This window comes from Saccostrea cucullata, unplaced genomic scaffold, assembly GCF_032062105.1.
Source record: "Saccostrea cucullata isolate Sc308-1 unplaced genomic scaffold, CSIRO_AGI_Scuc_v1 ctg6667, whole genome shotgun sequence".
In the NCBI taxonomy this organism is placed as follows: Eukaryota; Metazoa; Mollusca; class Bivalvia; order Ostreida; family Ostreidae; genus Saccostrea; species Saccostrea cuccullata.
The window spans coordinates 20,511-32,947 of record NW_026928599.1 but is presented as its reverse complement, the minus strand read 5'-3'; the positions used below and the strand labels follow the sequence as shown (position 1 = coordinate 32,947).

Below are 12,437 nucleotides of genomic sequence, written 5' to 3'. Positions count from 1 at the left end.
ACAGGTACTGCCACCGACTATCAAAAGAGAAGTTAGCATGTGGTTTTTTTCTCTTCAGAAGGTAAATAGGATCTGATTAAAAACAAAATTTGCGTTTTTTCAGTAGACATGTTATGTAGATTTGTGGAACGAAGGTCATTTTGCGTGCACGTGCTGGCAAGAGCGCGCACGTGCAACACGAGAAATGATCAATATAATGAATGAAAGCGTAACTTTTTACATTTTTGATGAAATGCTTTGAAACTCATAACATTAGGATATATTAGTAGCATAGACAATATGACATGGTCAAAATAGCAAGATCTCACGCGAATGCACGTGCGCTTCGCTCTGATTGGCTGAAACTAAAGTCTCAATATCTTTATTGTTTTTTGACAAAATCCTTTGAAATTTTGAACTTTGCCATGCATTAAGATATTATACAACATGATATATAGCAATTATCATGAGAACACGTGCATGCACATGCGCTGCAATCTGATTGGCTTAAAATTTAAATAGCTATAACTCCCTTGATTTTCAACCAAACAGGATGGGATTTGGAACATAGATAGATATACTGGACTACTACAAGAAACTATAGTCACCATGCACATGCATACACGTGCATGTACGTGCGCTGCAATCTGATTGGCTGAAAATTAACAGCTATAACTCCCTTGGTTTTCAACCAAATGGCGTGAGATTAAGAACATAGATAGAACATAGATAGATGTAACAGACATCAACAAGAAGATATGGCCATCATGCTCATGTATGCACGTGCGTGCATGTGAAATGAGCAAAATAAAAAAAAAAACACTTGAATGAGCGTATCCTTTTAATACTTTTGGATTAAATACTTTAATACTTAGTATATTTAAATATATAGTTTGTGTTGACAAGATGATATGGTCAATACGCACATGCATTCACATACGCACGCGTGCAATGCTTAAATTTGAATGAACTTTGTACACTTCTGGGTAAACGTTGTTAAAGTCTCAAATGCATCGAGTTTGTCTTATTTAATGAAGCTTACAGGGAATATTGCACCAAGAGGGAGTTGGGGAGCGTTTGGGGAACATCTGTAACGGTCCCCGTTACAATTAGCACTAGTTTATTTTTATATTTTGTGAAAAGAAAGATTATAAAATTAATTTAATTCACACAATAAAAGCACAATCTTATAAAATAAAACTTCTTAAATTCGTTCTGTATATATGATCTGTGCAATAGTATACGGCACAGATCTATATGAGTCTAATTTTAAGAACATTAATTCGGAATAATTATTTTTATTAATTCTATAGTAACATGGAATTACAGTGAGATGTCGGATCAAAATGTTATTAATTATTAAAAGCTTATTTTTAACATATTTTATAAATATGTCAAAAAGAATAGCATTCACAATATGTTTAAAAAAAATAACCTTTTTTGAAACATAATTATAATGAAGTGTTAAATGTAGATGCCATGAATCATATAAACTCATATATAGAATTTTAAACGAGATGGTACAAGCTACAAGCTATTGGCACAACTCTTTTGAGTAAATCAATTATTAATGCATGCGTTTCATTTATTAAGTATAATAATTATTATATATAATAATTTCTAACAATGCATACAGTTGTGTGTATATTGAGGAAAATCACATGGATTACAAAATACTCACGTGACCTATAAGGCCCGTGGGCCTCTTGTTTGTTTAGAAGTAGATAACTACGCGGTAGTTAACATACATATATAACTACGTAGTAGTCATAGTTTCGTTAATGTTGATATTCGTTACGAGTAGGGATGGCAATTTTTAATCGGTTAACCGGTTACTCGGTCGGAACCTTGGTAATCGGTTAGGAAATCTGTTAAGGTTAGTCGGAAAAGAATTAAATTTGAACACAATATCCTAAAATTTAAACATTTAAAGACACAAATAAAAATAGTAAATATGTTTGCGTTTTTGACTTTCAATCTAAGGTGATTGGGAGATAATTGATACTCTTCAGAATGACATCTTAGGGGCAATTGGTCAGTTTTTGAGATGTTTTATAATTGTTGTTTATACACCCTTTCTCTCCTATGTGTCTTTTATGATTTTAATTAAGTATTTGATCAGCAGCGTAAACTGATTATAATTTTACCTCCCCCCTTGTTTCCGTTATAATCACCTACAGTGTATCAAATTATAATATAAAACAAACGAGCGTAAGACTTCATTTCGATGATTGTGACAATATGGAATGAGCTTGTATAACACCTCTTATGATTTTTTTTTTAAAAAATGTATTTGAGACTTTCATGTCTTCGTTTGATTTCATTTAGTTATCTTGATTTTTTAATATTGAAATAGAACATATACAGTGATCTGATAAAATATGAACATATTATTTCAGCACGTAACATCCTCTTAGCCTTGTTTGTTTGAGAAGAGCTTAAAATAATGAAATATGCAGAGAATTTTTGATACGATTAACCGATTAATCGCTCGGAACGTCTTGCGATTAACCGATTGGCGATTCTGTGCAGATTCTGTATTCGATCGCCATCCCTAGTTACGAGGTACCAAAAAGTACTATTTTCTCAAGGTTGCTGGTGAATTTGGTTTTGAGGCTATATGTGTGAAAAAATAACGGGTGTCACGGAACGAAACCGCGCCGACAAAGAGAAAAGAAAGACGAATGAATCTTTTAGACGTTCCTCAAAGAATTCAGATGAGAAAGTTACAAATAAAGAAAGTGGTAGCTCTGTGTTAGAGAATACCAATAATGAGGAACGTACTGTTTGTAATATGGAGAATTCTCCTGTCGTTACAATTAAACCTGGCATGACAGAGGTTATGACTCTGTTAAAGTCAATTAAAGAACACAAAGCTAGTCAGGACCGGAAAATTGAAAAGATGACAATAGAGTTCATGAAATTCATTACGGTGACATTAAGGAATTGGAAGAAGAATTGTTAATGCTGCCTACAAACCTGTCAAATGTTGATCGAGGGTGACCGTGAACCTCCTTGTAAAAAACGTAAAGAGGACAGAGAAATCTCTAGATTTAGATTGGCATAAAAGTAAAAGAAGACTGTGACGAAAATGTAGATGAGGAATTCGCCTCAATGATAAACGAAATTTTCAGAGAGTGTCTAAATGAGGACTATTTTAATTAACTGTTGAAAAGTATCAAAATGTCCGAGAATTGTACAGCTTTGGTTAAAATAAGAGTGAACCAAGCTATATGGAGTATTCTGAATCCAAAGACACGGAATTGTGATGCAAAATTTCAGATTATTCAATCTGCTGTAATTAAAGCCTCGGTGAACTTGACAAAGTTGGCAAATAAACTGAATGATATTGATTCAGAGTTTGATTACTTTGGCCACAGTTTCGTTAGCCCTTCTAGGGCACACAAGCAAACTTATAAATGTAAGTCGAAAGGAACTCCGTAAGCCTGATTCAGGTAGAGAGTACCACAATCTTAGTACAGCATCTTACCTTTCTCGGAATTTCTTTTATGGAAATGATATAGCAAAATCTGTGAAAGAAATTCAAGATGTAAACAGAATAAGCAGTAAAATACATGTACATGGAATATTTCACAGAGGAAATTTCTGAGCAGGAAAGGCGAAGAATGAGTTGTTTGGATGGATAAAAATGTTCACAATCAGAAGCGAATCAAAGATCATGAGTATGTGCGAACGTATACCCCCCCCTAACAATGGGGGTCTATAATAGGAGAACAATGGGGGGGGGACAATGGGGAAAGAGAACAATGACGTGACCCTGACCGAGATATAGTTTATGATATGGTCCTGACCGAGACTTATTTCCATATCCTTCTTATGATAATGTTTGAAAATGATCTCGTGTATTGGTACCCAAGATTTTCATACGATTGTTTAAAAATTCATTCCGCTAAAAATCATATAGAAATAGCAGACTTTAATTCTACGGAAATTGGGTTTTTTTAAACTTTATATTATTATCTGGTTTTTTTTTTCTTTTATTTATTTAACAAAAACTGGACTAAATTTATATACATCTTTTTAATTTTTTCAGACAACGAAGTTACGCAACCAACGTTAACGAACATGAAATCGTTACAAGAAGGATATGGAAATAACGAACAGTATTCAATCTCAACGTCCATTAAACAAATATACATAATAAGAGCAGAGCAAACACGGACCTCCGAAACATCAGATACAAGATAATCGTAAGTTATAATACTGATCTTGATTTCATTTCCGAAGAAATGATTGCATGCCACTGTTACTTGTTTTTATGGTTTTTGGTCATTTTTCCTTTAACTTCAAAACTTGTTTTTTTCCTTTAAACTACATTTCAAAATGAAATAGTCTCTGAATTATGAATTATTGATAACTATCAATTTTTCTCACCTTTTTCTTTTTTTTTTTGAACTTTTTAAAAAAAATATTTTAATCATTCATGTTTTTAGATTATCGTAATACATCGAGTAAAGGCGATTCATCCATATCCTTCTACATACAACTGTCCGTACACAGACAGAATCTACATTAACCCCGCAGACTCCACAATCACGCGTAATTACAAAAATTCCATTCCTAATTCATCTGATACATCACAATCTATACACTCCTCACAGACCGAACCAACAACCACTGACAATAATGTGCTGAATTTAATATCTCTCAATACATTTAGAAACAACCCAACAACTGATAATACTTGAACCCCAAGTACATACTCTCCTGAGCAAGAAACTTTTACTACCTGTACTACTTGTACTTGTACTACATTTCATTCCTTTCTCTTGAGTTATCAACTGAACTACAAAATATAAAGGAAATCACTCGGAAAAGCCACACCAGTCCCCTTCATCACTCAATCCACAGTGACCACAAGTGACGACATCACCGTAACAGACTCGGCAAAACAGGGATCAACTGTAACGGGTACTGGGCATGAATGGAATTATCTGTATATATTATTATTCATGCCTATACTTAATGTAGCTTTTGAATGCATGTAGAAAATTAAAAAAGAACTAAGTACACTCAACAATTCACATCGCTGTCGTTTACAGAGGACAATGGAGTATATGAAATGCCCCAAAACAAAATTTAATGAAATTTTAAATGCAGTGTATAGTGAAAGAATTCTTTTCAGATCATGTTTTTCTTTAAAGAAAAATAAAATTTTATGTTCCATAAAATATTTTATATGCAATCATTTTTACATTGTTTGACAAAGATGAAATTACAGTTGTTCTCGACTTATTGCTTGGACATCGGGATCGAACTCCTGTTAATATTGGGTTCAGCGTGATCGGCCATTTTATTTGACTGAGGAAACATTAGGTTGTGGTTAAATTTGACAAATCTTCAGTTTATTCCTTGGGAATCGTCAACGATTCAACTATATGTTTATGAAGGCTCCAATTTGTTTTTCTTAATCCTCCCAATATCTGATGAAGGTTTGGGAAGATCTGTTTGTTTATTTATAAAGTGGTTGCCTTCCAATGTTTTTATGCATATGACGGTTACAGCTCAATTTTCCTAACATTCCCGATATGTAATGAAGGTCGGGAGGAATTTATTTATTTATAACATAAGAGAAATGGCTGTCATTGGTCAGAGACCAGAAGAGCTTATGCGATGGTAATACGTCCGTCGTCCGTCCGTCTGTCTGTCTGTCTGTCCGTCTGTCTGTCTGTAAACAATTTTTCAAAATGCTACTCCTCCTACAGTTTTGGTTTGATTTCAATATAACTTGGCACACATGTAGACTACACTGAGATACATAATTCTGTGTATCGGTTTTTGATTTCGATGAAAGGTGTTGCCATGGTTTTTAAAATTAGAAATTTCTGTGAAAATAATTCAAAATGGTACTCCTTCTACAGTTTTGGTCTGATTTCAATATAACTTTGCATACAAGTAAACTACACTTAGATACATAATTATGTGTATTGGTTTTTGATTACGATGAAAGGTGTTGCCATGGTTACTAAAAATAGAAATTTCTGTGAAAATCATTCAATATGCTACTCCTCCTACAGTTTTGGTCTGATTTCAATATTACTTTGCACACAAGTAGACAACACTAAGACACATAATTCTGTATATCGTTTTTTTATTTCGATGAACGGTGTTGCCATGGTTACTAAAAATAGAAATTTCTAGTGAAATTCTTTCAAAATGCTACTTCTACAGTTTTGGTCTGATTTCAATATAACTTGGCACACATGTAGACTACACTAAGATACATAATTCTGTGTATCGGTTTTTGATTTGATGAATGGTGTTGCCATGGTTACTAAAAATAGAAATTTCTTTGAAAATCATTCAAAATGCTACTCCTCCCTCAGTTTTGGTCTGATTTCAATATAACTTGGCACACAAGTAGACTACACTAAGGTACATAATTCTGTGTATCAGTTTTTCACTTCAATGAATGTTATTGCTATGGTTACTAAAAATAGAAATTTCTGCTAAATACTCTCAAAATGCTACTCTAAATACATTTTTAGTCTGATTTTAATATAATATGAAATGCAAGTAGACTACACTAAGAACATGAAGAGACTTAATCAAGGATCATTATTCTATTTATTGCTGTTGAAAAGTTTCAATTTCCAACTGCTTAAGTACTTTTCTCTTCCTTTGCTATAAGTACAAACCAGTAGAGCTTCAGTCTGGACAGAGACTTCTGGTTTCTAGTGCATTTCCATTGTCAGTGGAATGAGCACAGGTTTTTGTTTTTGTTTGTCCTTTTATGAGCTGCAACTTATGATGAATTTTGATTTGACCAGGAACCTGTTTTCAAGGTGACAATTATTATGTGATATGATTGGCTCAAATGCCTTATGAACAATTTATTTACAAATGACAAAGATGGAAAATATATAACATGTTGGTGCATAACTTGTGCTTATAGCTGAATGGCTAACATTATTAATACTTTGATCATGATTATATTAACACCTATGGCAATTACAACTGCTCAGACTTGTTGTAGAAAATATGCCACCAAAAAAGAGGATGAAACTACGCAGCCAATCAGGCACCCCCTGTAGACTCGGCATTGGGCAACGCAGTTGATGCCAGTTCATCAGCTACTCAAGCGAGCTGCACCAACAACCCTTCAATTGACTATGACCAGCTTGCAGCAGAAATTCGTAGACAACAACAGGCTTTGACACCAAGCAGTGCTTCCTTAAATACTAGTAATATCGTTTCTCAGGCTACTCCCTCTACTTCAGAGGCTGTACCCTCTGCATCAAGTACCTCTTCTAGCGATCCAAGCAGTCTAAATTTGGTAAACACCCTGCAACAGTTATTTTCAGGTTCAGGTGAGTCAGTGGCAGATACATTAAATGGTAACAGCACACATTCTACCCCGTTATCAGTTGACAATGGTATTCCTTTGGGTGCTAACGTTCCAGTTCGCATAAAAAATAAAATCTGGAATGATCAATTCATTGACCTCAAATGTGTATTTCCAAATTACAAAGACCAAAACATATCAATTCAAATAGAAAATTATGCTATTCAATTTAATCCTCAGTCAACATAACAGTCAGTGATGTCACTTCATCAGTGGACATCAGCATTTTTGATATTCATGTCAATTTACACCGAGAAGTCTCCCCAAGAACATGCCAATTTACTAAAATACTGTTTCACTGTTAGGGAAATTGGGAGTTCTAATGGGAATGGGGCCTGGAGATACTACGATGAAAACTTTCGGAAACTCCGACAATCAAATAAGATACCTTGGCAACTTCCAATTACTGAGTATATTGTGAAAGCTTGCACTTTAACTCGTTCATTTCGCTCCTCCCAGTACCTTTTCAATCAGTCAAAAACAAAACAGTGGGAGTTGTCTTGCTTCAGCTACAACAAGGGTAAACCTTGTAAAACCTCACCATGTAAATACATGCACATCTGCCAACACTGCGGCGAGCAGCATCCCAAAAAGAAATGTAACAAATGGGTCCGAAACAACCCTATCAGGAAACCAAACAATACCAACAACAATAAAACATGAAGTTCTTTGTCAGCAATCTTCCTTCTTGTCTTTCATGCAGTTAGGTGACCTCGTTCCTAGAAACAAAACATTTAACTCAAAAGTAATTCAAAGACAAGACATAATGTTCAATGACGATAATTCAGTTCAGATCACACTCAGGTATTCAAAAACTATGAATGATAGGCAGCCATTAATAATTACTCTGACAGCTAATAATATAAAATGTCAAATCTGTCTAGTTCATGCCTTAAAAGCATACATTGCTGAACATAAACACACATCAGGTCCTTTATTCACATTCAAATCTGGCGAACCAGTTCCGAACAACTTTGTGACATCTCATTTGAAACATGCCATAAATTTTATTGGTTTGAATTCATCACTTTACCTCGGTCATAGTTTTCGCATTGGTGCTGCCACAGAGGCAGCTAAGAACGGTTTATCTGAAAATGTAATTCAACAACTGGGTCGTTGGAACTCAAATGCAAGCAGACGTTACATTAGAATAAATGCTTTCAAGTTCTAAATTTCAACCTTTTATGAGAATTTCAAACTAAATGATCCCCTCATACAGGTACTGCCACCGACTATTAAAAGAGAAATTAGCATGTTGTTTTTTCTCTTCAGAACGTAAATAGGTTCTGATTAAAACTATAAATATGTCCATAGGACATGAATGCCCCGCCGAGGATATATCAGTAAAGTAACATGATAAGAGGTAGAGCCATGTTGGGCCTTATTTGGCCCTGTCAATTTCTGAAAATCTAAAACCTCTAAGCTTAGGTTGCAAATGTGCGTCATTTTCCTCATATCCTGTGAATTCCTTTGAAAATGACCTAAAGTTGAAGCTTCTTTTCAATATTTGATATTGAGCAAGAACATTGCAATTTCTCAAAGACTAATTTCAAATATTTGGATTCTCAAAACGAATTTTTTTTTATAAAATATGAAAGCACCAAGTGTCTACTTTATTTTGATATATGAAAATGGAAAGAGCGTGATAGTTAATTAATTGATAAAGTACAGGGTAGTGTCTGGTAGTGTCCATCCCTAGATGCATCATCCATGCAAATTTGATTCAGGTAGGATTTATAGTTACTTGGGAATGAGAATATAGGTCAGATCCAGCATCCGAAGCAAGTCTGGTAGTGTCCATCCCTAGATGCATCATCCATGCAAGTTTGGTTTAAGTAGGGTTTAGAGTTCTTTAGGAATGGACCTGTTCCTAAAACTTTTATCTGGTCACTCGTCTTGAAAATGTCAGTCAGATTCAGCATCTGAAGCAAGTCTGGTAGTGTTCATCTCTAGATGAACCATAGCTCTCATCAATATCTATCAGCATATGAAGTTTGATGAAAATATCTTGGATAGTTTCTTTGAAACTTAGCTTTGAACAGAGCTAAACGCAAAGTGTGACGGAAGGACGGAAGACGGACATGACAAATTTGGAATTACTTAGGTCAGCATATGGTTGCCTATATAAAACAGTAATTCGGTTAGAAAATTGGCAGGTATTATTTTGAAAAGTGTTAGCTCATTTACGAGATCACAATTTACCCCCCAATTTTGCCCCCAAAGTTCAATCTATCTACAGGAAGTCAGCATACGGTTGCTCATATATCGTTTTCTCTAGTGGGTAAAGCAACAAGAAAAAGCTGCGGAAAGGCATTTCACATTGCGGGATTTATTATTACTAGTGGTAAAGTTGTAAATAAAAATATATTTAAAGATGTCAGATTTTCGTGGAATAAAAAGTCTGTTACAGAAATAAATCAAAGTACTGTTAGACGGAGGCTTCATGTATGAGAGAACACAAATGAAAATATATATCATAAATATCTGTAAAGAATATTTTGAGAAATAATATGTATATTTTTTCTTCAATTTAACATTTTTTTTCAAAGGATAATCCAATATTTTTTTTTAGGTTTTTGGGATATTATAATTTCATCTTTGTAATGTTAACTTCGCCATGATTAAAGTTCACTGTTATTTTGATGAGATACTTTCAAGATTAATCCTTTCAACGTTAGAAACAGTAATTGACTAGCCCTGGTAGACATAAAACTTAGACGGGCTAACTTTTTATCCCAGTCTCACTTAAGGAATAATTATATAGTGAAAAAGTAAGCTCTAATGTAAGTTGTGTGCCCCCAGGCCCGGTTTGATGAATGTAGGTCTAGTATATTCTAGTCATGAGCCCACTGGCGGAATTAAAAGGGGCCCCTGGCCCCCTCCATTTAGAGTCCAAAAAATACGCAATATGTGATAAATTATTGTTTTAATTGTGGTTGTGGGCCCCTTCCTTGGCCTCAAACTTGTTACCCTTTTTCAGAATTTCTGATTAAGCACTAGGCCTCAGCCAGTCAGGAGTTTCCATATTTCAAGATATCTTATTTATAGGTCACAGAGACCTACTATTAACATAATTATGACAAGTAACAGCTACCAAAATCAAAATTTTTCGGCCATATTGTAATAATGTTATGATATGAGCTAACATGAAAAAAGAAGCAGCCAGGTAATTGAACGTGAATAACATAATATAGTACAGTTTGTCTTAAACCTTTGTGCTACAAAATGGAGTGACCTAGCTTGATGCAACACAGAATTTTCTTTAAGTAATATAAAGTCATTAAATGTTCGTGCCAGAACACAATATTTTGAGTGGAATAAAATACACTTTCTTACTTAAAGTAAACAGAACAATAAAGTTCATAATACTTGCTATTATAGCGTTTCTCTATATTATATACTGTTACTAAAGTGATGGCGGAACAGAGAAAACACTATGTTAAAATAATCCGCTGTTTATTAGTGCCCGCAATATAATATACAATAAAACAATAATGGCGGAGCTGACAGAGACACGTCTGTACTCTGCAGCGTATAACAGAAAAGAGAGCGAGGATAGGTATACGTCACGACAGGTGCTGTGACGTACACCCTGTGATCAGAGGTAGCAGGGCAATTTGTGCCCAGTACCTCCAGGACCACCACATTCCTCCCCATTTTGAAAAAGGGCGTCCCAGCCCGTAATATAGATACAATGGGACAAACTATAATATACATCGAAATACATGCAATTAAATCTTAGCGGGGCTTACATATCTAAAATCAATAACACATAATCACTAACATTTACATAGATAAACAATCGAGCATATAATAATACAATATCAAAATTACATATATTTAAGCACTAATGTCCATAATAATAAAATAAAATTAAAAGAAATGAACAGTTCATATCACAGAATCTCACGTGGTCCTGGGCGCCTCTCGTCCGAGTCTTTTCGGGTCCACCTCTTGGTCCTCCGGGGTCGTCCTCGTCAGGTGGTTCCTCTGCGACATCTCCGGTCAGCATCTCCAGATCCGGACATCCGGGCTCAGGACAGACATGATGTCTAGCGTGACATCACGTCCACGACTCCGTCGCGAACGCTCAATCCTGGAACTGCTCACCAAGGGATCCTCCTTGGAACATCAATGGTATATAAAAATGAGGAACACCAAGGATCGATCATAAATGCAGGGAAATATCCCTGAATGATTAAAGGATCTGCTTCCCTTGCAGTAAAAACATATATACAATCCAGCTTAATATAGCTGCACATGACCCCGCATCCCTGCGGGACATAATCCTCAATACTCGTCGCGACCACCATCGATGGGACTGCATTCGGGGCAGATATATTGAGGTACAGATTTGGCATAATCCTCACTTATACCTACACACCCAGGATGAAACCAGTCCCGACAGTTGTCGCACTGCACCATCATCCCTTTGGGATTAGACTGTAAACAAACACAATACTTCTTAGTCTTAGTTCCCCTAGTGGCTCTAGGTCTCTTGGGCGATTGGGGTTGTTTAGTCTGGTCTAATCTTTCCCTAACCCGTTTACGAGTACCCATATATGGACCTAATGACTCCGCTGGTTTGGGGCTAACTTTTGAGTGACCCCCACTCCCCGGGCTCTCATGACTTAATCCGGAGTCTGTGGACCCCAGCGGTGTTACCACGTCGTGAACAAGGGAACTATCCCCATCTCGGGCTACTGACTGTCCGGGCAACCTATTTTTGTAGCTTACTAACCATTTAGGGAGTTGCCTGGACTCGCACCTTTTAAGCTTGTCATGGTGCATGACCTTGACCTCGCGCCGAGATTTTACAACAAATATTGTGTCTGATTTGGTTTCTATTATTATTATCCCAGGGCCCCTCCATACTGACTCTACCTTTTTCCCGCATTGCGGCGCCAGTAGACCAAATCTCCGACCTTGAACTTACTGGTACGGACCTTAATGTCATGCGACCTTTTCATTGCCTTTTGCGCGACTTTTAGTTTTCCGCGGGCAATATCGTGCGCTCTCTGAACATTTTCTTCTAGATCACGTACATACTTGTCCACCTCACCCTCCTCCCCAATTTGAAAAGACGTGGAAG

General features: G+C 35.8%; 1 protein-coding gene and 1 pseudogene across 1 annotated transcript; one reads left to right on the top strand and one right to left on the bottom strand.

Moving 5' to 3' along the window:
* The first annotated feature begins 2,599 nt into the window (after positions 1-2,599).
* On the top strand, positions 2,600-3,613 carry LOC134278118 (uncharacterized; annotated as a pseudogene).
* An 8,022-nt stretch (positions 3,614-11,635) lies between these two features.
* On the bottom strand, positions 11,636-12,136 carry LOC134278117 (uncharacterized). Its single transcript, XM_062760442.1, has one exon. The coding sequence runs from the start codon at positions 12,134-12,136 to the stop codon at positions 11,636-11,638; it is 501 nt and encodes a 166-aa protein (XP_062616426.1).
* Positions 12,137-12,437: the final 301 nt, after the last annotated feature.

Coding starts and splice junctions, on each gene's coding strand:
- LOC134278117 (XM_062760442.1), bottom strand. CDS start 12,136: ATGCACCATGACAAGCTTAAAAGGTGCGAGTCCAGGCAACTCCCTAAA.